The sequence below is a fragment of the Labeo rohita genome, chromosome 19, assembly GCF_022985175.1.
Source record: "Labeo rohita strain BAU-BD-2019 chromosome 19, IGBB_LRoh.1.0, whole genome shotgun sequence".
In the NCBI taxonomy this organism is placed as follows: Eukaryota; Metazoa; Chordata; class Actinopteri; order Cypriniformes; family Cyprinidae; genus Labeo; species Labeo rohita.
The window spans coordinates 19,186,393-19,212,539 of NC_066887.1; the positions used below are offsets into that span (position 1 = coordinate 19,186,393).

Here is a 26,147-nt window from a genome sequence, read left to right on the forward strand (position 1 = left end):
TAATGTGAGAAATAAATAAACTGATGCTACTTAATTCAGTACTACTGAATTAGCAAATTATGGTATTTTCAATAAAACTGTATGGCTCAATTTCTAAAAGTCGTTCACAGAAACATAAGCAGATACCTTACTAAATTCCTCGCACTGCAGAGGCTCTTGTGTAATGTACCTTTCACATTCTTTATAAGTGGGCCCTAGGTAGTACCATTTCCTTGAACTCCCTGTATACCTAATGCATCTTTCGAGTTTAAGAACAAGACTTAAAAACAAAGATTTCTGTGCTTTTCCCTTCATGTTGTTATTCTTTACATTCTACTCTCTAAATTTCCATTTCTCCTATACATCTCTCTCTTGCTCCCTCTTTTTTTTTTTCTACACTCAACTTTCTCTCCTTTCACCCTGTCTTTCTTGCTCTTTGTTGTTCCTCAGCTTTTCTTTCTCATGCAGTGTTGTGCTGTGTCACACTGCTCTGATCTTCATGGGAAGGTGTGTTCCGGTGTCTGCGGGTCGTGTGGCGTGGTGGCAAGGGAAGGGCGCAGCATGACACTCCCACTATGGGTTCTGGCAGATCTTCCACTGTTGACCAGCTGTCAGTGCCTGGGTCATAGCGTTGGACTGCTGACTTGTAACGTTTCTCCGCTTCGTTCCATCCACCTAGCAGGTACAGGTGATTTCCCAGTGGAGACATACCAGCTGTGCTCACTCCCAGGGGCAGGGTGGCAGCTCTGGTCCACTCCTTGCTCTCAGGGTTGAAGACCTCCATGGTCATCACATCAATGCGGACTCCGCCGGGACCAAGTTGGCTACCTCCTACCACGTACACCTTGCCACCTACTGTTGCAGAGCAGTGCCAGCCACGAGGTGTTTCCAACTCTCCCTGCTCACTCCAAGTGTCACTGTCAATGCTATAACGAATGACAGAGCGGGAGTAAGCGCAGTTAACATACCCACCAGTCACCAAGATGTCTCCCGACGGTAGGACAGCACTGGCATGGCAGCATCGTGGCATATCCATTGGTGTACGGAGCTGCCAAGAGTTGGTAGAGGGCTGGTAGCTCTCAATGGTAGCCAAGAGGCCATCAGTGTTGCGACCACCAATGGCATACAGACGCCCACCAGTGGCCACCAAACTGAAATGGGTACGTCGTTGGCGCATACTGGTAAGATGCAGCCAAGTGTTGAAGCGAGGATCGTATCTGAGGATCAGAAGGTAATTTGTGTCAAATCTGTGTATTAGATTTTAGACTAAGGATGTCTAATCTTGTTCCTGGAGGGCTACCTTCCTGAAAAGTGGCAACCTGTCTAGAGGTACCCTTGATTAGCTAGTTCAATTGTGTTTAATTAGGTTTGGGACTAACCTCCACAGCAGGGATGGGCAACTTTGGTCCTGGAGGGCCGGTGTCCTGCAGAGTTTAGCTCCAACCCTAATCAAAGGGTTGAAGCTAAACTCTGCAAGTTTCTAGTATGTCTAGTAAGAGCTTGATTAGCTGATTCAGGTGTGTTTAATTAGGGTTGGAGCTAAACTCTGCAGGACACTGGCCCTCCAGGGCCAAGTGTGGACACTCCTGGATTAGACTAACCTCTACAACAGGGATGGGCAACTTTGGTCCTGGAGGGCCACTGTCCTGCAGAGTTTAGCTTCAACCTTTTGATTAGGGTTGGAGCCAAACTCTGCAAGACAGTGGCCCTCCAGGACCGGAGATGCCCATCTCTGCTGTAGAGGTTACACTCAAACCTTTGATTAGGGTGGGAGCTAAACTCTGAAGAACAGTGGCTTTCCAGGACCGGGGTTGCCTATCCCTGCTGTAGAGGTTAGTCCCAAACCTTTGATTAGGGTGGGAGCTAAACTCTGCAAACCAGTGGCCCTCCAGGACCGAAGTTGCCCATCCCTGCTCAACAGTAACCCCAGGAGAAAGATTGGACCACCCCAGTTTTAAACTGATTGATAGGGTCTACTAATGACTAAATTACTTGTGATAACGTACCTGCTAAGGGTGCCAACAGCATGTTTAGCCTGGTTTCGGGCATCATTCTGATCTTCTCCTCCTGCCACATACAGGAATCCATCCATCACAGCTACACACTGGTTAAAACTCTTGGCTGGCAACTGAGTAAGATGACGCCATGTAGCCGTTCCCTCTCGTGGATCTCTCCAAAGCACCTTTGCATAGTAAAACAGGTAAGTAAGCAATCAAAAGAGAATCAAAAATTAATTTCTTTATGTAGACAGAACAGGCATTTTAGTCCTGCTCCTGGAGGACCACATTCCTGGCCTCCCAGACTAATTAAATCAGGAACACATAGCCAAGGTACTCCTCCAGAAGTAGAACTGGACATTTATGATATCAAGAGTATTACATGTCATGAACTTTGTCCAAAGGTTTGAAATTTCTTCAATATGTACCTCTCGACTTAAGGCACGCTCCGTTAGTGAAGGACGACCTCCAATGGTTAGAAGAGCATTCTGGCTTCCGCGAACCTTTGTGCGTCGTGACTGCAGTGTGTTCTGCTGGTAGGGCAGCAAGTGGTAGTTCATGGCATCCACCAGAAGACGGTGACACTGAGGATCTAACATCATACGTGCCACTGGCTGGATCTCACTAACCAGCTCGCTGGCAGGGATGGTCTCAAAACGCACGTGAGACAGCAGTTCTGCAGCATGTTCCTGCCTCTTTGGGTCAAAGTCTAACCACTTCATTGCAATCTAGGTTCCAAGAAAAGTTAAAGTGAGTGATCCATGTATAGTATCTAATTCAGTCTACAATATAAATAGCGTTCATCATGTACATATTTATATCCTTCTCACGACTCTAGCTATATCTCTTTTTACAGTATGTGCTGTGTTCGCTAACATATTTAGCTTTTGGGTCACTGTATAAATAGGACTTCCCAAGCTTTGCGAAACCCCTATTCCTCTTGCCCTTCCATCCTTCTTTCTTTACACTGACCTGAAAGGTGGTGACCTCTGAAGGAAGAGATAGGCTGTCATCTTGCAGGAAAGATGTGATCTGCTCTAGGGTGAGTTGGTTGAATTGGGTTGTCTCAGAAAATTGGGCAAAATTCTCTAGGATGTAACGTCGGGCGGCCTCACGGACAGGCATCAGGCCGTATGCAGCACCAATGTTCCACACGTACACACAAGTGTGCACATTCAGCTCGGCCATCAGGAAGTCCATGCACATCTGGAGAAGATGAGGGATTTGCAGGGTGCTGGCTGCAGACACAGTGCAGCCAATGGTGTACAGGGACATGTGCACACGGCCCAGGTAAGCAAATGTAATCACATTGGCAAGTCCTGAGGATAAATATAACACATACAGTATATGTTATGTTTATGTTATGTTTTTAATATGTATGCCAAGCATGATTCCAGTTGTTTGGGTCACTCAAAATATTGGGGACACTTAACAAACGCAGCTAGGTCTTCTACCCTGGTCCTGGATACATACTGTCCTAGAAATTTTAGTTCTAACCTGCTCCAACCCACCTGCCTGATCGATTCAGGTCCTGAATCAGATCCAGAATTATCCTGGGGTGCGTTTCCCAAAAGCATCATTGGTTAACTATGGTCACAAGTTCCACTGAGCTCTATGTCAATGACGGAACTTGTGACCATAGTTGCTTTTGGGAAATGCACACCTGAATGGTTGGTTCAATTGTGTTTGATGAGAGTTGGAGCTAAACGCTATGCAGGAGGATGGGTCTCCAGCCACACAGGTGAAGCCCCTGAGCTCAATAATATCTTTTAAGGCTTACCGAGAGGTGAGAGTGTAGGTAGTTCCAGTCGTTTGAGTCCAGGGTCCTTGGCCAGGACTTCACGAAGATACTGGCTGACTGAAGAAATAACTAGCTTGTGAACATCAAATGCCTTGGTCTTGCAGGCCATTTCCATGTCGGTAAGGAATCGTTCCTGTCTCATGCGGCTCAGCTCCTCCAGCAGAGCGGATCCATGGAGGGGGCGGGTGAGCTCACTGCCCAAGCCAAAACCTCGCTCCCCAGGTCGAATCACAGGGGGTGGCAAGGGCACCCCATTGAGCCGGTTCAGCTGCTCAATATTAAGAGGAAGCTCTAGCTTCTTAACACCGGGCTCTGGGACAACCACTCCACTCTCAACTGTTGTTGGTTCAGGAATAGACTTCTTAGGGCGTGGTGACTTCTTCTTGGGAGCCATTGTGATGCGTAGGCTGGTTAGAGGATAGCTTTTTATCAGTCAGGTCAACAAATTTTCAAACTGACAAATTCTGAGCCGATGATCACAGTTACCCAATAACACTTAATTTTGAGTGTCTTTTAAGGTTTTTACTGACAGACTGATTTTGAAGCTGTGACACTTTTATTGTATCACAAGAGCACTGACTAACCAAGATACTATATGGACAGACAGACGGACTACAATTGCGATTCCTCAACTAACAGTGGAGGAAGGTGATTGATCTGCGTCAGTGCACACCACCTGAAAAGAAATGCAATAAACATACAGTAAGTATGAGTTCAATAAATATCATATGCTTTATAATATCATAGTCAATGTGGATGGGTTTACACTTGATCTCATCTTACTCTTTTACAGTGGGAGGATATAATGCTGATTGACAGGTGCATGTGGTCTCATAGGGGAGTTTCCAAAAAAGATAGCCACGGTTATAATTTATTATAAGCAAGTTGAGTAGTTTAAAAGTAACATGCATATTTTTGTATTCCAAACTGAACAAGTATATTCCATGCAGTCTCTCTGTTGATATAAATGCATGAAAACCATGAAAACGAGGACACTATATACAGTTTTGTTACTAAATTTAATCATGGATGTAATATCCATTTGCACTGACATCTGACTTTTATTATAGGAGTCAGCATGTAGTAGAGAATGTGTTTATTCTTACATCAGTAATCCCCTCCCATTTGCCCGATATTAAAGTTAAATATAAATGCACACTACCAGACGCAAATATTTAGCCACGTAGCTTATACAGATCGCAGCATATGCATAAGTATAACTATAAATTTTGCCCAGCGTGCAATCAGCATATTGAAAATTTCAAGAAAAGACTGTTCTGTTATACTTGCATAACCAGAACAAAGCAGACTACCCATAGACAAACAAACAAGCATGATTGGACTGTGATAGACAGGTGTGCTTACATTTCTTCTAAAAATAATCCAAAGCCACATAGGAAGAATGGCAGGGCCTGTGCTGCTTAAATTACCCTCACACCGTCATCATTCCCTTCCTGCCCCCTCTCTCACCCCCATCTCACCTTAAAAATTTCAATCTGTGCCACAACACAGGTTTAGGTTTCAGATGCAGTTGTTTTCATTCAAGTGGAAATGCATGGATATGACTCAGTCGTGGTGCAAAGTGAATCCACCCATTTACCATGACAACCTTTTTCACCAGGGACATAGATACACAAAGGGCTGCTGCTTGAGTGCTATCAACAGGTGTTCAAAATAAAGGTCTAGTTTAAAAAGAAAAAATAATAACAGCATTAAAAAGCTATTAGTATATGATTTAAATGGGCAATTCAGTGCTTAAAAGCATGAATGTTAGGAATGTTTATGACCGCAAAAGGCAAAAATGATTTTGGCTTTTATAAACAGTGCCTTTTAAATTATAATCATGTTCAGTTCTGTGATGGAAATGACAGTGGAAATGTTGTTTTTAATAAAATTGCCTATTTTATGTCTTGCTAAGGCTAAAATGTTACAAAAATCAACCTTTTGTAGTGTACCATTTTTATGCAAACATTTTCCATCTTCACAGTTGTGTTTTTTCCCCATTCAGAATACTTTTATTCCTAGCTGGACCCTCAATATGGCAAGATTTACCATATGTTAAGGAACATAATTATCTTAATATGACCTTTTTTGATGATAGATTAAATGAGTAAATTGTATGTTGCTTGCCCTGATTTCATGACATTATCATTTGGAACAGATCTGAAGTTTTCTGCAGATGCTTATAAGATTTCAGGAGTGTTGCAACATAATGTCGGTCATAAAGCACTAACACGACTGTCACCTCTTATATTACACCACGGCAGCTGCTGGCCCTGCATGGCCTATGACATGCACACACAAAACCACAGCACATTTATAGCTACTTACAGCAAGGAGAGGAAAATTCTTGAGGGGAAATAATCAATGACTGAAATAATTTTCAGGTTTGCAGTAGTTTGATGAAAGTTCATCAAACCATCTGACCCAGATAGCTCAATGAAAGTCATCTGGAGATCCTGTCAGGTTAATTGAAAAGTGATAGGTTCATGTTCTTTTATCTGATGCTGTAAAGAAGGTTATATAAAAAGGTGAGAGGTAAGCGGAGGGGGGGGGAGGGAAATTTCTAACTTTGAAAAGAAAGATACTGAGAGAGGATGAGAGGGTAAGAAGAGATGGGAAAGAAGCAGCTGTTTCACATGTCAGTCCTAAAAGCCGAAGGCCTAGCTGTCTGTCTTCAGTCTAAAATGCTGTAGTGTCGTGGAAAGTCCGACTAAAGTATTTGCATGCCAACCTCCAACAAGCTCTTTGCTCTGCTTGTTATTTATAGAGAGTGAGAAGCAACCATCATGTCATTCTCTGTTTTTGACTCTGGCAGGGGTCTGTTTATATTTAGACCACCCCACTACAGTGGGATGCCTTTGATAAGAAATTCTATGAGTCTGTGTTTGGATTGTGAGACGTCAAGGATGCATATCCATGCATATCCTTATGTGAGTTTATTGGTTTTCAATAAACTCACATAAATTCAAGCATATCTATATGAAGTAAGCATGTCACATGAAACACGCGTATAGTAAATCTTTTTAATTATATGTGAATCTAATTCATGCATTAGAAGTATAAGCAATGTTCTGTTGCTTTTAAAACATTCACGTCAATATTCTGTTGCTTTTTTAAAAAAATCACATCGATGTCTAATTAAATGTAGATGTCCAAAAGAAAGAGAAGCACAGTTTGAATGTTTTACCTCTACTTTATAGCTCTCTTCCAGTTCTTCTTTGTCCTTCCTTGTTCTTTCATTCGCTTTCTCTTAGTTCTTGAATCCACACTGTTTTCTTTCTCTTCTTGGTAATCTGGCTCTCTCTCTGTCTGTCTGTCTGTCAGTCAGAGCTCTGTTGGCAGCAGGAGTTAGTGGAAAAGATGAACCAACCACAGCTCTGCAACACAATCCTACCAGTCCTCAACCCCACCTACATAACCTTCTCCATATACAGCCATCCACCCCTCCCCGAAAAAAACACTGTCCATATCCAGCTTGTCCTCCTAACACCAACCTGATAGGACACAGAGGCAGTGTTATTCTTACAGCTAGGGCCATAGACAATGCTTTAGTATTTACATCATCAATATTTGCCCAATATTTACATTGTCAGTATGTGTTCTTCTTTATATATATAAAATATATGGGCCATTCTACAGAATTGGTCCAAAGTCAGGAGTAGGAAACATCAAACGAAAAATGTCTTTTCCCACAAAATTTGTATGTATGCAAAATGTATAACATCCAAGGTACACATTTCTAGTAATTGTGCAGTTAATTGTCATATTGTATTTCAGACGTTTTGGAATATTTATCCTCTCCCCAGATTTGTCACTACCGAAACACAGTAATAATAATTTAAGTAGAAGGGTTATATTGACCTATTGAGAGTTTGCTTACATCTACATTTTGAGAAGTAAACCTATCACAATTAAATTTTTAACAATATTTCAAGTGTAATTTGTAAGATTTGTTGTATTTTGAATCCATTTTTTCTTTGTAAAAGGCAAAAGGCTGATCAAAATGACTGAATTAAGGATTCATTAGTTTGAATATACACTGAACCAAAAAATATCATAACATCTTAGTCGATAATTCAGTATTTGTACTTTGTTTTTGACAATGTTTCAGTAGTGACAGCATTTTCGGTAGTGACAGTAATGTTAATTTTAGCATTGTTCTGTAATATCACAGAGAATTTTAACGCACATACTAAAACATACAAAATTTGCATAACTGTACTAAAATTGTGTTTATTTCCCCAAAATAAAGGATTATGTGCTCCCTTTTTGTCACTACCGAAACAATGATGACATTTTCAGTCTTGACTGTTTTGGTAGTGACAGTTTAATAGGATAACACCCCAAAAACAAAGATGTCACTATCGAAACTCCACCAAATGTTTCGGCCATGACTGTTTCGGTAGTGACAATTTAATGGGATAACACCCCCCCCCCCCAAAAAAAACACAAAGATGTCACGGTAGTGACAATTTTAGGGCCCAGTTCAAAATGCTAATCAGCTCATGGTTTGCTAGCACAGTTCTGAACAGTGGTACACATATAAAAACTAAATGTTATGGAATAACTCCAAAAAGTGTGTTTAACTGCAGAAAAAAAGGTGTTTGGTTGTGACGTTCCTTAAAGTTATACACAGATTTGTGCTAAAATGCTAAAAACGCTAAAATGTCTCAGTCAATAGACTAAAACATACACTATGTGTATACATAAAACATACACTAATGTGTGTGTGTATATATAGTATAGTATATACTCTGTGATGATGTTTGAATGCTTACATCCTTGGCCGCAAAAGCTCCTCACACATTTAAATGGTATCACATTTTTGTTTTTAAGAACATGCTTCACTCATATTGTTGTGGTGAGTCCTTGTATTTGATCAATGTAACAAATAAAATTATTTAATACATTCTAAAGCACTTTTAGGCATGCTATAAGCAAATTAAAGTTTGCAAGTAAAAATTCACTACTTTGGCCTTCCTACGTAAGATGTGTCTGACGAGCACAATGCTGTATTATCAAAGCTTGACAATAAATACAAAAGTACATCATGACCTCACCAAGTGATTAGGATGACTTTATAACAGCAGTATGACGTTCTTCCGGAATCTCCATTTGGAGTGACGGAAGTTCGCAGCAGTGAAACAACAGCAGGCCCCCACCACTACTGCTGTTGTGGCTTCCGGGCAACATGTACCAGCTGTAAACATGGCGGAGGAGATATTGGAAGCAGTCGAGAAGTTGCAGTTAAGGCTCTCAGAGAATCAAGAGCCTCGCAAGGTAAGAAACCTCTTCGGCGAGACGAAGCGAATGCTTTACGTCGCCCCGTTCGCACCGTGTATGACGGTGTTATACGCACTTCGGCGAGTGTCTAGCCTGAGGTTCGATCAACATTGCTATCTAGAAATCCCACGTATAACAATTACAAGCGCAGCAGACCGTGAAATGGATGGTTTAGTTAGATCAATCCGGATTGAGCTTTCTCCTCACATAACGTTATGCTTCGATATGCAGAGCTACGACAGCAGGAACAGCATCGAGGCACTTTCCCAGAAGCTTGTGCTCAGTTATCAGAAATGTCAACCACAGCGATTTAATACGATAGCAGTGACAGATGCAGACAGGCCCCGAGTTTCTGTTACTCCCTGTGAGACACGATTGTTGTGTCTCTAAACCTAGTGATCTGCCGATGTAGAGGGCATTAATGTGCAGAGTCGCGGTAGAATGCTCATTCCATGCCTCACAATGTTGTCTAGATAGGAAGCTTAACGGAGTTTGAGAATACTGCCCAACTTTGTGGTCAATGCAACCCCCCATGTTCCTCTGTAGGCCACGACTACACTTTGCAAGTGCACTTAAATGTTTGTTTTGGCAATTCGGGCTCTAGTCTTATTTACTATGTTGTCTTTGTTTACAGCAACATAAAAAAACACAGTTCTACCATGTTATTTGGACATTGCACCATGGTCATGCCATTTTTTACTTGTACCATGGCAGTTATTTCTTGAAATATGTAAACATCATGGTGCATGATATGCTACTGCCAGTGTAATACATCTTTATGGTTTGTCTATATTTTATATGTATTTTGGTATGGTTTATGCATCACTGTACATTTCTCTTTTTTGTGGTTAGTTTTATAGAATTATGTGATTGGTATTTTAGGATAATGTGTTAAAAACATTGTAAACATTGTAAGTTTGCAGATAAACACTTAATTTTGACAATATTGTTGTCATGGTCCAACATTAACATTCTATAATACTACTTCTGTCTAGCTGCTGAAAACTCTCAAAAGGCTGGGGGAGCTTCCTATAACAGTAGACATCCTGGTGGTAAGATTAAAATATTACTTACGTTATGAAGTATTACTCTTCATTTGGTCTAATAGTTTAAAAAATGCATCTGGTTCCATAGCTTTTAATATGTTTATGTTTTCTGCAATTCTTCCAGGAAACGGGCATTGGAAAGACTGTGAATTCTCTGCGCAAACATGAATTTGCTGGAGAGGCAGCAAAGAACCTTGTGGCCAGGTGGAAAAAGCTGGTGCCAGAGAGATCAGCAGACAGGTTAGCTTTTTAAAATGATATATTGTGTGTTCATATTATTGCAATTAACCTTTTAAGGTAATAAGAATAGTGTAATATTCCACAAAGGGGAGAGATGAATGCATATCTGATCACAAAGATTCTTGACAAAGCATCTGCTGCAAAATTTCTTAGTGAAGAAGTTGAAACAGAAACGGCTGTTCTTTAGAATATTTTTTTTTGTTGTGGTCCAAAATTAACTTTTTGCCACAACTGCCAGTGGCGGGTGAATTGAGAAATTTATGGGTGATAAATATTTCTTATTGGTCATGAAATTGTTTATTGCATATTTTTATATATATATATATATATGCAATACTGTTCAAAAGTTTGGGGTTAGAGTTTAATGCTTTTTATGCTCACTAAGCCTTGATTTGTTTGTTCAGAAATACAGTAAAACATGATCACAATTTTAAAATAATAGTTTATTTAAAGGGGTCATCGGATGCCCAATTTTCACAAGTTGATATGATTCTTTAGGGTCTTAATGAAAAGTCTATAATATACTTTGGTTAAAAATTCTCAGTGGTAGTGTAAAACAACACCCTTTTTACCTTGCCAAAATCAGCTCTGCAAAAATCATCTCATTCTGGTGTGACCACCATTTGCCCAACGCAGTGCAACACATCTCGTTCGCATAGAGTTGATCAGGTTGTTGATTGTGGCCTGTGGAATGTTGGTCCACTCCTCTTCAATGGCTGTGCGAAGATGCTGGATATTGGCAGGGACTGGAACACGCTGTCGTATCCACCTTATTTTTCAGTGTGGAAGAAAGCTGTTTTCCGCCATAGGGAAATAACGAGAAGAATATCAAAGTGCAGTAAACGGTAAAACAGTTTGCACTACGAACCAGAGTTCATAATTGAGATAATACATTAAAATAATATGGTAAGACACACCCGTTTGCAATATCAAGCAGCAAAACGAGCTATTTGTGCAGCTAAAAATAGCTGGAAGTGGATGAGACCAGAAGCCAGACACAAAAAATTTACAAATGGCTGCACCCACTCTTATGGGAAAAATAAGGTGGATACACCGATCCAGAGCATCCCAAACATGCTCATTGGGTAACATGTCTGGTGAGTATGCTGGCCATGCAAGAACTGGGATGTTTTCAGCTTTCAGGAATTGTATACAGATCCTTGCAACATGGGGCCGTGCATTATCATGCTGTAACATAAGGTGGTGGTCGTGGATGAATGGCACAACAATGGACCTCAGGATCTATGGGATTATTTTTGTGCCAATAAGAATGAACGTAACTTTATAAAACTGAACGTAACTTTCCAATAAACGATCAAAAATATGCCACTGCAAAAGAAGAAAAACACAATGAAAATGAAAAAATGAACTCAGTCGCACGAATTTAACATGCTCTTCAAATATGCTTCATTCTTTGTTAATGATTTTCAAAGAATCGTTTTCGCGAATCATGGATTCTGAATGCGTTGCCACAACTTTCGCTTTGCAAATTTTCGTTTGCTGTTTTGGCACAAACCTCTCGTGGGGGCGGGCTTAACAGCGATCTACTCTGATTGGCTAATGAGCTTTTGATGGACAGTTGCTCTCTGAACTGGAAGCACGGACGGTGACGTCAGTGGCGCAATACGTCGTGCTTTGTTTATAGAAACTATCAGAACTGTTGCACACTGTACATGAATAAAACTTTTATCGATGTTATTGATTAACGTTACTTTAGCAACACGAACCTACTTCAAGCTGCCCTGAGGGACAAGCTGAGGTGGAAGATGATGCTGCTCCGTGTCTTTCCTGGGAGCTCATCTTTAGAAACTAAGAGACGACCATAGGTGAAATACTAATAACATTAATACTTAATATAAACAAAGCACGACGTATTGCACACCGCAACAACTTTCCAATATGTGCGCCACTGACGTCACCGTCTGTGATTCCAGGTCAGAGAGCAACTGTCCATCAAAAGCTCATTAGCCAATCAGAGTAGATCGCTGTTAAGCCCGCCCCCACGAGAGGTTTGTGCCAAAACAGCAAACGAAAATTTGCGAAGCGTAAGCGAAAGTTGTGGCAACGCATTCAGAATCCATGATTCGCGAAAACGATTCTTTGAAAATCATTAACAAAGAATGAAGCATATTTGAAGAGCATGTTAAATTCGTGCGACTGAGTTCATTTTTTCATTTTCATTGTGTTTTTCTTCTTTTGCAGTGGCATATTTTTGATCGTTTCTTGGAAAGTTACCTTCAGTTTAATAAAGTTACGTTCATTCTTATTGGCACAAAAATTATCCCATATGGATCTCGTTACGGTATCTCTGTGCATTCAAAATGTCATCAATAAAATGCACCTTTGTTTATTGTTTATAACATACACCTGCTCATACCATAACCCCACCGCTACCATGGGCCACTCGATCTACAACGTTGACATCAGCAAACCGCTCACCCACATGACGCCATACACGCTGTCTGCCATCTGCCCTGTACAGTGAAAACCGGGATTCATCCATGAAGAGAACACCTCTCCGAAGTGCCAGACGCCATTGAATGTGAGCATTTGCCCACTCAAGTCGGTTACGAAGACGAACTGCAGTCAGGTCGAGACCCGGTGAGGCCGGTTGGATGTACTGCCAAATTCTCTGAAACGCCTTTGGAGACGGCTTATGGTAGAGAAATGAACATTCAATTCACAGGCAACAGCTCTGGTGGATATTCCTGCAGTCAGCATGCCAATTGCACACTCCCTCAAAACTTGCGACATCTGTGGCATTGTGCTATGTGGTAAAACTGCACATTTTGGAGTGCCCTTTTATTGTGGCCAGCCTAAGGCACACCTGTGCAATAATCATGCTGTCTAATCAGCATCTTGATGTGTCACACCTGTGAGGTGGATGGATTATCTCGGCAAAGGAGAAGTGCTCACTAACACAGATTTAGACAGATTTGTGAACAATATTTGAGAGAAATAGGCCTTTTGTGTTAGGGATGTCACAATACTCAATATAATATCGAACCGTTTGGTACAACATCCATGGTTTAATATGCGCTTGTGAATTGCGGTTTTTCGGTTTTGCATTTAAATAAACTTCCTTGTTTTATTTCTCTCGGAATTTGCTGTATGTATGCCTGCGATTTCACATGCTAAAATGAGGAAACGCTTCCCCGCTCATATCTGAAAAAGCAACACACGCAGAGCATCTTCTATTCTAATGACATGCAGTGATAAGCCTTTCTAAACCTGTTGTCCAGCAAAAGTTATAAAAACAAAAAGTATAAAAAACATTATAACTTGTTTTTAATTCACAACATCAGTCGAGTGTTTGAAATAACTTCCTTATGTGATCTGATGTGGATTCTTATCACAGAATGAGGCAGACAATAAATTCTATATTCATATTCAATGTAACCGTTAAATCGATTAGCAGTGGCTTATGAAAATACACAAGATGGCTTGAAGAACACAGATAAACCATATATTATTGCGGACAAGTGTTTATTGTCCTTACATTTCGTTATTCAAATAGTTTAACGTTATATCTTTTTTTTTAATCAGTTACAGCAATAACGATGTTTTTATCCATATTAGAGAAGCTGGAACGGAACGTCATTAGTGCTACTACTCTGACGCATTTGTAGGTTTTTTTTGCACAAGGACACCCTCTGGCGTCAATGAAACCCATTCTATTTTGCGTAAAAATTGAAAAAATAAAACCTCTCTCAAAAGAATTAAGCAGACATATACTAAACCATGCTTTTTCCAGTGTACAGAGGTTTACGGGAGTATTTTGTTAATTTTGTCTTTCTGACCCCAAACCTCTGAACGGTTACCAGTTCTGATGAGTTTTACTCAGATTTGATGTTCGGTGGGTATTAATTTTGGAACCCCTTGTTGTGATGATGTTGTCTTGTAAGATCAATAAGTATATGTTATGTGTTTCATGTTTATCAAAAGACCAAGTGTAAAGGAGGGGCGTTCCCACTCACGCATTAATGAGTCTGGAGGGCACAAACGAGTCCGGGAGCGGTCTCCAGAAGAGCCACCATTTATGGAGGAGGAACAACACGAAGAGATGGGATACCGACATGGCTACTCCCCCTCCCCTCCACAGCACTACAGCTCACAGTACAGGCACAGCAGTGCAAGAGAGTATCAGTCAGATGAATATGAAAGCCCTCCAGAAGAGGAGCCTGAGCCAGAGCCAGAGCCCAGTCCCCCGCGCAATGACATTAGACACAGCAAGCCACACAAAGAGCCAGTCAGAGAGCACAATTCCCAAGACATTCGGGAACAGGAGAGACGGAAGAATCGTCCCACGGGTGTCAGCAGCAGCGAGGAGAGGCCGCATAGAGCTGACAGAGAGCAACAGAGTGGGTCGAGTCACAAATCTAAACACAATCGACATTCAAGCCCACACGAGAGCAAAAGGGAAAAGAAAGCAGGAAGTGATGGTAAGAAAATTTTGCTTACTTTTATTGTGGCTGACATGAGAATATCCCTCAAGAAGTCTCTCATGCTCACCAAAAATACAGTTTAAAAACAGTCAAATTAAGAAGACATTATTAATATATTATATAGCCATATTGTAAATATTTTTCTCTTGTAATAAATCTTTAAAAAGTAATTCATTCCTGTGATGCAAAGCTGAATTTTCATTAGTCATTACCCTAGTCTTCAGTGTCACATGATCTTTCAGAAATCATTCTAATATGCCGATTTGTTGCTTAATTTGTTGCTTAATATTTCTGTTTTGGGAAACTGTAATTTTTTTATTTGAATAGAAAGTACAAAAAAAAACAGCATTTATTTGAAATAGAAATCTTTTTTAACATAAATTGATTTAATGCATTTTCTCTCATTAAATGACTTAAAACTAAGTTGTATAAGGATTTAGTTGAATCTGCTTTTTTCTTTAAGGAAAATCAAGGGAGAGGAGGGAAGTTCCAGAGCCAGTGGATGAAGATGAGGAGCCTTATGAGACTCCAACTATGTCTTTCGAATCCTTTCTCACATACGACGCTCCGACCCCAAGCAAAAAGAAGAAAAAGCAGTCCTCGCGACCCTCTCAGTCTCCTGCCTCGCTTCCTTCTTCTTCTTCCAAGTCTGGCAAAGCCAATGGGACCAGTAGTAAACACTCAAAGCCATCCTCTTCCGCAATGACCACGCCTGTTGTTCCAGAGAAGCGCAGAAAGGTGAGGTTGAACTTGTTTCTCAGATGAGGTGATAGGAAAAACCAGCATTTGTCCGTGTGTACATGGAGTTCTAATCATTATTTGTATTTCCAGGTAGTGGATATAGTTCCCACACTGCCTGATATCCCTTTGCCAGCCATCCAGCCCAACTACAGACCACTGCCCTCCATTGATCTTACACCACTGTCCCCCCAGAGACGCAAAGGTATGTGTTTGAGTTTTAGAACACTTTAAATCAGACTTTTGCCTAACATACCTGAAGACAATTGAATTAAAAAATAAAATAAGTGTATAAATCCGAATCTGCGTGGACTCAAACCATCTTGTTTTTCTTTTCCAGTCCCACTTTCAAATGAGGAAGAGGATGGTGGCTATGCAGGGCGACGACTGAACTCCAAAATGGTGGTGTATTCTGGGTCCAAGACTGCGTATTTGCCGAAAATGATGTCTCTCTATGAACAGTGCATCAGAGTCCTACAGAACAATATAGACTGTGAGTTTTCTTATTTTCTGATCATTTGCTATAACAGTAATTAATGATTAAAGACTTTTTTTTTTTAACCCTAATGTGCTGTTACTGGGGGAGTTTAACCCTATATAATCAAGAGTCACAGTTTGCTTGTGTAAGAAATGTGGTGACAGTGCCAGCACTTTAAAGGAACACGCCACTATTTTTGAAAATAGGCTCATTTTCCAACTGCCATTCAGCTGATCTCTGGGTCTGGCGGTAGCACTTTTAGCATAGCTTAGCATAGATCATTGAATCTGATTAGATTGTTAGCATCTCGCTCAAATGACCAAAGAGTTTTGATATTTTTCCTATTTAAAACTTGACTCTTCTGAGTTACATCGTGTACTAAGACCAACGGAACTATGGCTAGGAACTATACTCTCATTCTGGCGTACTAATAAAGGAACTTTGCTGCCGTACCATGGGTGCAGCAGGTGGTACGGCAGCAAAGTTCCTTGATTTTTAAGCCGGAACAAGAGTATATCAGCCTAGAAAATCACAACTTTTCATTTTCCGTCTTAGTATACATTGTAACTACAGAAGAGTCAAGTTTTAAATGGGGAAAATATCGAAACTCTTAGGTCATTTTTGAGTGAGATGCTAACAGTCTAATCGGATTCAATAAGACATGCTGAACTATGCTAAAAGTGCTACCGCCAGACCCGGAAATCGGCTGAATGGATTAAAAAACGGTAAAACTCAACTGTTTAACTCTAGGGGAGTTGGAAAATGAGCCTATTTTCAAAAATAGTGGTGTGTTCCTTTAAAAATAAGTTCACCCAAAAATAAAAATCGACATTAATTACTCACCCTCATGTCATTCCAAACCCTTAAGACCTTTGTTGATCTTCAGAACACAAATTAAGATATTTCTAATGAAATCCGAGAGCTTTCTGACCCTGGATAGATGGTTATGCAGCTACCACGTTTAAGCCCCAGAAAGGTAGTCAGGACACTGATAAAATAGTCCATGTGAAATCAGTGATTTAACTGTAATGTTATGAAGCTGCAAGAATACTTTTTGTGCACAAAGAAAACAAAAATAACATATATTCAACAATTTATTTTCTCCTGTGTCAGTCGATGTGTTCACGAGAGTTCAATGATGCAGGATCTGATGTTCTGGTAGAGAACCTGGATGCCCTGTCCCTTGTTTACAGGTAGAGGAATGCAGATACATGAGTTGTGGCACTAGTATGTTTTGTATGGATGTACCGAATGTTCAGCAACCAAAATTGTTCGGAAATAAGCGAAAAGACCAAATAAATTGTACTGAACAATGACGTGACGCGATCAAATAGAGGTGCGCACTAATGCAGCAAACATGTCGGCAGTGTGAAAGTATTTAAAATTGTCAGGGAAAGACACAAAAATCATTATTACAATAAGCATCGACAGCGAGAGACTGCTTTGCACTGCATTGCATGTCTTCGATAAGAAGAGGAAGGGGTGGCTGTTGCTTGTTACTGTATGATGATTGAAATCATGAAATGGCCAATTAGTAATTAGTAGATTAGTAAACAGTTAGTAAATGAACTGAAGAATGTTATGTTTTCAAATACATGCATGTATTCAAAAGGCGCTGCACAAGCTCGTGCCACCAGAGTTCAAAGTCCAAAGCGCGAGCAAAATCTGCACTGAAACACTGTTGCGTGCCATTTGCTGTTACATATTTATTTATTTATTTCTTTAAAGGCATGTGACAATGTGATACGTGCAACAAACATCTTCCCAAATTTGTAATGAGAATCATTTATAAATCTGTTGTCAACAAAAATGAGCACTGAGGTCTTCCTCAGCAGAACAAAACCGTAAAAAGGCCATTTTGGCTATTTAATTTATGCAATGGAGAAAAAATGGCAAAATACAGTACATGGGGAAGGAAAAAATGCGAAAAAACGTGTTCGGCCTTTGGCCCAGTGTTTCATTTTGTTCGGCTTCAGCCAAAAATTCGGTGTGTCCCTACTGTTTTTGTTTGAAAACGCATATTTTTCTCTCCATTTTGACCTTCCGTCCACGCTGAGACTGCGTTTTTGTCAAGAAAAACTGAGCTTTTTAAAAGCGCTCTCCAAAATTGAAAACGCTGTTTTTGTGTTGTAGTATGGACTGTGAAATCAAAGGCTTTTGAAAATGATGCATGTTTAGTCATGTGACGCATATTGTATCAATAGGCATCTATGTTTATACTGGTAATTGTGCCTGTTAAGTTCTGTATGCTTTCATACTGTTGCTAAAGATCTTTACTTTGTACGCTTTTCATGTTACAGTCCTAAAATGATGACACAAAATTTACTCACAATTGCTTGTGGCATGAAGGCAGTTGTATTTTAGATCAAACATGAGTGAGTGCGACATGGACGCGTCAGTAAGTGATGAGATTTCCATAAATAAAATGCTCCCTCCAGAAAAATTGTGTGAAAACTTAACGTTATATCTTTTCCGTCTGAAACACCTCAGTGAGCTTTTATGAGGTTCTACACATGCACAGCAGGGCGAATTTAATGTTTTACAACGTTTCAGTGTCTATGAGAAACTTCTGAAATACACTTGAAAACGCTAGTGTGGCTGGAGAGCATTTTAAAATGAAAACTTTTCAGATGTATTCAGATAAATGTGAAAGTAGCCGAAGACTGACATGGAAGAGAAGAAATTGTTGAATAAAGTTGCTATTTTTGTTTTCTTTGTGCACAAAAAGTATTCTTGTAACTTCCAGGGTTGCCAGGTTTTTGCAACAAAACCCACCCAGTTGCTAGTCAGAACTAAGCCCAAAACTAGCCCAATCGCATTTTGGAGGGTGTCCACCGGTAAAAGGTAAAATACACATTTTTTGGCAGGGTTTCCTGGTAAAATTTGTATTCCAGGGACTTTATATCACATTATTGAGGTCGCTTCAACTGGTGGACATGAAAAACAACAGTGATAAAGTAGCCCAATTCCACAAGAAAACCACAGACTTGGCAACACTGGTAGCTTCATATATTACGGTTGAACCACTGATGTCACATGGACTATTTCAACGTCGTTACTACCTTTCATAACCTTAAACATGCCAGTTACGTTGCTGTCTATGCAGGGTCCAAAAGCTCTCGGATTTCGTAAAAAAATATCTTAATATGTATAAATAAAGGTCTTACGGGTGTGGAACGACATGAGCGTAAATAATCAGAGACCTTTTTTTTTTTTTTTTTTTTTTTTTTTTGTGAACCCTATCCTGTTGAATTGGCATGTTTAAGATCTGTAAAGGATGCCATGATGGTTCAGGCTGGCTGAAATGTTAACCACAAATTGACCTGAAATGAGTCAGCGTTTTACTAGTATTTCTTGTATTCTCTTAGCAATTGATGAAGTGGGTGGAGTGCCGTTCGAGATTCTGGAACCGGTTCTGGAGAGATGCACTCCTGAGCAGCTTTGCCGGATTGAGCAGTGCAATCCAGTATGTGTGTCAACACAGTCACGTGCAGATTATTTATTTCACAGTTGTAATCTCATCTCTGATCTGGTTCTCTTACTGAACTACTTGTGTTTTTCTTATGTATTCTTTTCGAACAGATTTTAAAAACAAAGTACAATTTTTTTTTTTTTTTAGAACTTTCAGCAAAGATGCAAAGATTTTTTTAGAGATGCAAAAATCTTTTGTAATGTTTTTACTGTCACTTTTGATCAATTGACAAAAGATTTTTATTTCAAATAAATGCTGTTCTTTTGAGCTTTCAATTCATCAATGCATCCAGAAAAAAAATGTATGTTTTCATTTTACAGACCCCAAAATTTGAACATTACATTCTCACTCATGCTTATTTTAAGATCAACGCTGCATATGAAATTTTCTCATTAGCACACAGCATGGTGATTTAAGGCTGATTGTTTTTTTGGACAATTTTTTAATTTCAATAATCTCTACTCAGTATTTCACAGAAGATTCAGATGATCTGTGGATGAAACACTGCCAGCGGGATTTTAAACATGTACCTCGACAAGAGTATGAATCCTGGAGGGAGCTGTATCTCCGGCTCCATGAAGAAAGGGAAGAGCGCCTGCGCAAGCTCACGGAGAACATCACATCTGCCCATGCAAACAAACCTAAAGGTACATACAGGCTGTAATCAGTATTTCTTGCATAGATCTTTGCATAGAAAATGTACATTGTACCTCATTGAGTGCAATAAAAATATAGGTGAGGATTCAGTAAACTGTTCACAATGACAACTGTATTGTGTGCTTTTAACAGGGCGGCAGGTTAAAATGGCATATGTCAACTCTGTTGCTAAGCCTCCACGAGATGTCCGCCGCAGACAGGAGAAGTTTGGCACTAAAAATGGTTCTACCAGCACAAGTGCTGCTCCCCCATCTACCAAGTAAGTGAATGGTGCATTAGTCACAAAGTTACATTAGTCATGTAGATGACTCTTTATCGTGATGTTTCTGCTGACAATCTGGCAGTTCAACAGAGGTGGATTTTATTTTATTTTTTGTAGCTCAGATATTATGCTTATTCTTCATATACAGGATCAGACCAGCAACGAACTACAGCGCACTCATGAGACCCAGTGATGGCGGTCAGTCTTCTTTTAGTAGTCCCCCTGAGTCCTCCTCACGCCTCTCTGCTCCCAGCAGTGCTGCTGGTCACAGTGCCAGAGAAAAGCCACAGGTCAAAAGTGAGTCTAAAGAGAAAATTATATATTTGAATACTTAACTGCTTTTTAAATGTGTTTTTTTTTTTTTGGTTGTGGGACAGCAGTTTGCACCAATTCTGTAGAATGGCCCATTAATGTAGACAAGATCATATCCAATATTTGCTCTTTTAATTGCTTGAACTGGTTGTTTGATTTGTTTTCACCACTTCTTTACCACTCATTGTTTTTCAGAAGTTGCTCCGATGATGGCTAAGACTATCAAAGCATTCAAGAACAGATTTTCCCGGCGATAAAGAGAAAAATGTCTTCGTGCGTGTGATAGAAGAGAGTACGACTGGAAGAGGAAACCTTTTTTTTTGCTGTAATGCTTCATAGGAAATGTGCAATGCCCTCTCACCTCTATCTTTTTATGCTTTTTATTACTATCAGTGCAGCTCACCGGACGCAATCACAGAAAATATCTGCATCAGCAACCATCCCCGCTCACTTGTCATAGCATGTTGTAAGCTTTTTACAAACACAAAAAACAAGTGGTACACTACAGATTACCATGTGACACCAGAACCCAGACTCTTTGTTACATGTTTAATTGCTTACAGTAATCATTGCGTTTTCATGGGACTAAGTATATGATTTTATTGTAGAGTGAGAGGGAGAATGAGATGAGATGTAAAAAGTTCAAGGACTGTACACTTCCACACCATCATATTTATTTCAAATCTTGGACCTGGCAGTCCTGGACCTCGCCTTGAATGAAAGATCAATTCGTTTTAATAGATTTTATGAAGTGTTCTATGGACATTTTTAATAAAATCCATGTGTTGCTCTCATCGTGTTCTCATTTATTAATTTATGAGAATTTTACATTTTATACTGAATTGTGTTCGCTATTATGATCCAGTTATAACTGGTTTTTCAACTTAATTTTTTAATCTTCATTATTATCATATTGCCTATAGGTGCTTGTCGTTATGCCAAAAACATCTAATATTTGTACTAAACAGAAAACAGAAAATGATACGGGTTTAAAACAATATTACACTGAGTAAATTGTCAAAATCTTTATTTTATTAATGACACAGCCGGTTCTCTTTCCACTTTATTTACGATGACGCCGAGCGACCAATGAGACGTTAAACGTCATAAGAACGCGACTCCGAACTCTGCTCCTTATTGGTTCCCTTGTCTTCTGTGGTCCAATCACGTTCCACGTTTCGTATTCGCGTGTTGTCTACTTTTGCACTTCACCACCTGTGTAACTGTACGATTTTAGCTTGTGTCACAGAAGCCGCTGGAGCTGTCGTACACAACTCTCCTTTAAGCGTAGTTGTGAGTCTTTCAGCCCTTTCCCGGTTCCGAACTGTAAGTTCCACGCCATGTCTGGACACGGTCACGGCCACGGCGGTGGACACGGTCACGGCTGCTGTGAATGCGAACACGAGCCAGCGGAGCGAGGAGTGGAATATGAACTGTACAGACGCATTGATATCGAGAAGCTTCAGTGTTTGAACGAGAGCCGAGACGGAGACGGTAAACTGGTGTTCAAGCCTTGGGATCAACGCACTGACAGAGAGAAGGTACAAAATAACAAGTCTTAGTTATGCAGGAGGTGTGACAGACGTTAAATGATCCAAACTGCGAATTGAGGCACTTCTGTACATACTTAATTGCATATGCATGCTTATTTTACTGTATATGAACACTTCTAAGTGAAAGTCAACAGTGAGAAATTAAATTAACTGATTGCTCGGTTGTCAGATTGCTGTTCTGTTTGTTCTAATGTATGTGTCCTGTTTTATTTTCAGTTTGTTGAAAGCGATGCTGACGAGGAGCTTCTGTTCAACATACCGTAAGATTTGTTGCAAGCAACATCCATTCTCATATCATTTTCTCTTCTGTTCTTACTTATCTTCTGTTTAACATAATTTTTAAACAATTTGCCTGAATACTAAGTGCTTTTCCAACAGAAATGGGCATAGTGCATTTGGTTAAATTTTCAGGTTTACAGGTAGCGTGAAGCTCAAAGGAATCATTATTTCTGGAGAAGATGATGAGTCACACCCAGCTGAAATGAGACTGTGAGTTTGCATTCACTTGCTGTGTCACATATGGATAATGCAGTTGCAGTTTACACGAATAAGTGTTTCAACTGTGAACAGGTAATAAAGAGAACGTGTGTAAAAGGCTAAATATTAGAACATGTAAAATAGTTTTGGAGATTTAACAGATTTAACATGTTAGTTCACCCCAAAATGAAAATTCTGTCATTAATTACTCACCCTCATGTTGTTCTAAACTTGTAAGACTTTCGTTCATCTTCGGAACACAAATTAAGATATTTCTGATGAAATCTGAGAGCTTTCTGACCCTGCATAGACAGCAACACAGCCACGTTCAAGGCCCAGAAAGGTAGTGAAGACATTGTTAAAAAAGTCCATGTGACATCAGTGGTTCAACTGTAATTTTATGGTGCTATGAGAATACTTTTTGTGCACAAAGTAAAAAGAAATAATGACTTTATTCAGCAGTCTCTACTCTTCAGTCTCACATGCATGTGGCGCTCCTGGAGATCTGATGTGTGTACAAGGAGAAAAAGATGCACACTGTACATAAAACACTTTTCGTAAACATGTCTGAAGATTTCGACAGAGAGGATGACTTGCAATTTTTTGCCCAGTCTTACTTATTTGATGGACGTTCTATTCAGAACCCCAGTTCCTGCGTCAGCAGCACCACATGCATGCGTCGTGGTACAATCTTGAACGTGTAAAAAAAGACTGAGAGGGAAGAGAAGAAATTGTTGAATTATTGATGAGTTATTTATGTTTTCTTTGTGCACAAAAAGTATTCTTGTAGCTTCACAAAATTACGGCTGAACCACTAATGTCACATGGACTATTTTAACAATGTCCTTACTACCTTTTTGAGCCTTCAACGTGGTAGTTGCATTGCTGTCTATGCAGGGTCGGAAAGCTCTCGGATTTCATCAAAAAAATCTTAATTTGTGTTCCGAAGATGAAGGAACGACATGAGGGTGAGTAATTAATGACACAATTTTAATTTTTGGGTGAACTATCCCTTTAAATGATAATAAATTAACAAAATGTTTTCTAAAAATAATTTTATAACAAATCTTAAAAATGTATAATTTGGCTTTAAAGAAATAGCTTAGGCCATCCAAGATGTAGATGAGTTTGTTTCTTTGTCGTAACAGAAGAAAGAAATTTACCATTACATCACTTGCTTCGTATATGGATAATGCAGTTACAGTTTACATGAATGAGTGTTGCAAGTAGGTACTTTTTGAGCAGGTACAAGAACATCCCCCAAATGTCATTTGATGATACAAGCAGAGAGCCAGAGCAAGCGTTTCGTCTAAACAGGGATCCACTTGCTGAGCTTGAGTATCCAACCAAGTAAGCAAATTTTAGAATGTTAACATGTGCACACATTAATAGTACATCCTGTAATGCCGGACACTATAACTCTGTGTTGACCATCCGCCAACATTTTATATAGGATTGCGAGATTCTCCAACGTGCAGCACTTATCAATCCACATATCTCGAAACTTTGGGGCAGAATCCACTCGTGTCTTTTACATTGGTCTGCGGGGAGAGTACACGGAGGTCAGTAACAACACTTCCATCCTCATTATTATTAACTGGTGGAAGATGTGCCTTATTCTGACAATATTATGCTAGTGCATGCTATTTGTTTTCCATTGGAAAGAAAAATAAGATAAAGAAATCCAGAAGCATCTGCATTTTAGCAGTCACCTTCATCTGGTATCTTATAACCCTTTTTTTCAGGCTCGTAGGCACGAGGTCACAATCTGCAACTATGAAGCAGCAGCCAACCCAGCAGATCACAAAGTGGAGACCATTACACCCCAGACACAGTTCATATCATGACAAATGGAGGAGAGGGAATCTCACGTGTGCTGTGTGAAACTATAAAAGTGTGCATGAGTTTTGATAAGGGTGAGATGATGAACTGATAGAACCTGTGTGTTCTTTGATGTTTTCAACAGGGATTTCTTCACAAGGGTTTGTTCATCTGCAATTCTGCTAATGTGCCAATAAACCTTAGGCTATATAAGCATAATTACTTCATGTATGCTTATGTCAAATAACAGAACAGATGAGCTGTGCAAGAAGTCTGTTACTTAAAAAAAAAAAAACATCTCTAAAGAATGCCGTCTAGTGGAGATTTTGTTATTTTTGATCTCAGTTTTACAATGTCTTATTAATCCATTTAATCTTATGTTGCATTATTACCTTGCACCAAAGCTGACATTAATAAACCACCAGAAAATGTGTTTTAATTGAGTCCTCAAAGTGTGTAACATTGGTGGATTTATATAGCTTGTGAAAAAAAGAAAGTTTCCGGGTTAATTTCACTTTTGGCTTTTCATAGCACATATTTTATAACAATCTATATTATTCTGCTATTAGTTATTTGGTGCTCATGCTAGAGCTAAAATTTCAGTTCATGTTCACATATAAATGTTAATATAAATAACCATTTTGAGCATCCATCACTACAAATAAATTGCTAGTCATTGTTCATCAACATTATTTGCTGCAATACAACAAACCACATGTAAGTTAAGAAAACCCTTAATGATATTTTATTGTTATAACGAATGGTTTTCTTAACTTAAAAGTATGTTGCAACTAAATAATATAAATAAAGTGCTGAAAGTTATTTTTATGAAAACTACTTTATGCAAGTGTTAAAACAAGTTTTTAGTGATTGTACAAAATGCAAAATTAATATTTTGCATTGCATTGTAGCCTTGCTCTTACAAATAATGTGATATTTATAGATAACTACACTACCATTCAAAAGTTTTTGAACAGTAAGATTTTTAATGTTTTTTAAAGTTGTCTCTTCTGCTCATCAAGACTGCATTTATTTGATCCAAAATACATCAAAAACAATAATATTGTAAAATGTTTTTACTATTTAAAATAACTGCTTTCTATTTGTATATATTTTGAAATGTAATTTATTCCTGTGATCAAAGCTAAATTTTCAGCATCATTACACCAGTCTTCAATGTCACATGATTCTTCAGAAATAATTATAGTATGCTAATTTGCTGTTCAAGAAACATTTATTAGTATTATTATAATCAATATTTAAAACAGTTGAGTATTTTTTCAGGATTCTTTTTTGAATAGAAAGATCCATAGATCAGCATTTATCTGTGATAAAAAGCTTTTGTAAGTTTTTTTTTTTGTAATAAATGAATACTTTTATTTAGCAAGTATGATAAAGATAAAGATATGATGATAAAGACATTTATAATCTTACAAAGGTTTTCTATATCAGATAAACGCTGTTCTTCTGAACTTTCTATTCATCAAAGAAACCTTTTCAACAATAAAAATAAATGTTTTTGAGCAGCAAATCAGAATATTAGAATGATTTCTGAAGGATCATGTGACTGGAGTGATGATGCT

At 39.1% G+C, this 26,147-nt stretch overlaps 3 protein-coding genes across 4 annotated transcripts; 2 read left to right on the forward strand and 1 right to left on the reverse strand.

The window, feature by feature from the left end:
- Window positions 1-266: 266 nt before the first annotated feature.
- Window positions 267-7,144, reverse strand: klhl43 (kelch-like family member 43). 2 transcript variants are annotated; one of them, XM_051136411.1, is made up of 7 exons: window positions 6,968-7,144; window positions 4,362-4,453; window positions 3,757-4,184; window positions 2,949-3,295; window positions 2,405-2,704; window positions 1,986-2,161; window positions 267-1,196 (listed from the first exon to the last, which is right to left on the reverse strand). In XM_051136411.1, exons 3-7 carry the CDS (start codon window positions 4,169-4,171, stop codon window positions 440-442), a joined length of 1,995 nt encoding a protein of 664 aa, XP_050992368.1. In that variant the 5' UTR covers window positions 4,172-4,184; window positions 4,362-4,453; window positions 6,968-7,144; the 3' UTR covers window positions 267-439. The 2 variants fall into 2 exon arrangements, with proteins under 2 accessions (XP_050992368.1, XP_050992367.1); XM_051136410.1 differs by having other exon boundaries at window positions 3,757-4,453; window positions 6,968-7,143.
- Window positions 7,145-8,887: 1,743 nt separating this feature from the next.
- Window positions 8,888-21,507, forward strand: eloa (elongin A). The gene is made up of 12 exons (XM_051136412.1): window positions 8,888-9,060; window positions 10,059-10,115; window positions 10,234-10,349; window positions 14,295-14,791; window positions 15,258-15,532; window positions 15,626-15,737; window positions 15,873-16,025; window positions 19,379-19,476; window positions 19,949-20,129; window positions 20,272-20,398; window positions 20,550-20,698; window positions 20,909-21,507. Exons 1-12 carry the CDS (start codon window positions 8,989-8,991, stop codon window positions 20,968-20,970), a joined length of 1,899 nt encoding a protein of 632 aa, XP_050992369.1. The 5' UTR covers window positions 8,888-8,988; the 3' UTR covers window positions 20,971-21,507.
- Window positions 21,508-21,868: 361 nt separating this feature from the next.
- On the forward strand, window positions 21,869-25,003 carry pithd1 (PITH (C-terminal proteasome-interacting domain of thioredoxin-like) domain containing 1). The gene is made up of 6 exons (XM_051136027.1): window positions 21,869-22,254; window positions 22,483-22,526; window positions 22,678-22,755; window positions 23,989-24,093; window positions 24,197-24,305; window positions 24,489-25,003. The coding sequence occupies exons 1-6, from the start codon at window positions 22,054-22,056 to the stop codon at window positions 24,588-24,590; spliced, it is 639 nt and encodes a 212-aa protein (XP_050991984.1). The 5' UTR covers window positions 21,869-22,053; the 3' UTR covers window positions 24,591-25,003.
- The last annotated feature ends 1,144 nt before the right edge of the window (window positions 25,004-26,147 follow it).

Bases quoted from the DNA above. Each gene is read 5' to 3' on its own strand.
- klhl43 (XM_051136411.1), bottom strand. From the start codon at position 4,171: ATGGCTCCCAAGAAGAAGTCACCACGCCCTAAGAAGTCTATTCCTGAA. The intron at 3,296-3,756 runs GTAAGCCTTAAA...ATTTATCCTCAG, and splicing joins ACCTACACTCTCACCTCTCG to GACTTGCCAATGTGATTACA. The intron at 2,162-2,404 runs GTACATATTGAA...TACTATGCAAAG, and splicing joins AGCGTGCCTTAAGTCGAGAG to GTGCTTTGGAGAGATCCACG.
- eloa (XM_051136412.1), top strand. From the start codon at position 8,989: ATGGCGGAGGAGATATTGGAAGCAGTCGAGAAGTTGCAGTTAAGGCTC. The intron at 16,026-19,378 runs GTGAGTTTTCTT...GTATTCTCTTAG, and splicing joins CCTACAGAACAATATAGACT to CAATTGATGAAGTGGGTGGA. The intron at 20,699-20,908 runs GTGAGTCTAAAG...ATTGTTTTTCAG, and splicing joins AGAAAAGCCACAGGTCAAAA to AAGTTGCTCCGATGATGGCT.
- pithd1 (XM_051136027.1), top strand. From the start codon at position 22,054: ATGTCTGGACACGGTCACGGCCACGGCGGTGGACACGGTCACGGCTGC. The intron at 22,527-22,677 runs GTAAGATTTGTT...TTAAATTTTCAG, and splicing joins GAGCTTCTGTTCAACATACC to GTTTACAGGTAGCGTGAAGC. The intron at 24,094-24,196 runs GTAAGCAAATTT...CATTTTATATAG, and splicing joins GAGCTTGAGTATCCAACCAA to GATTGCGAGATTCTCCAACG.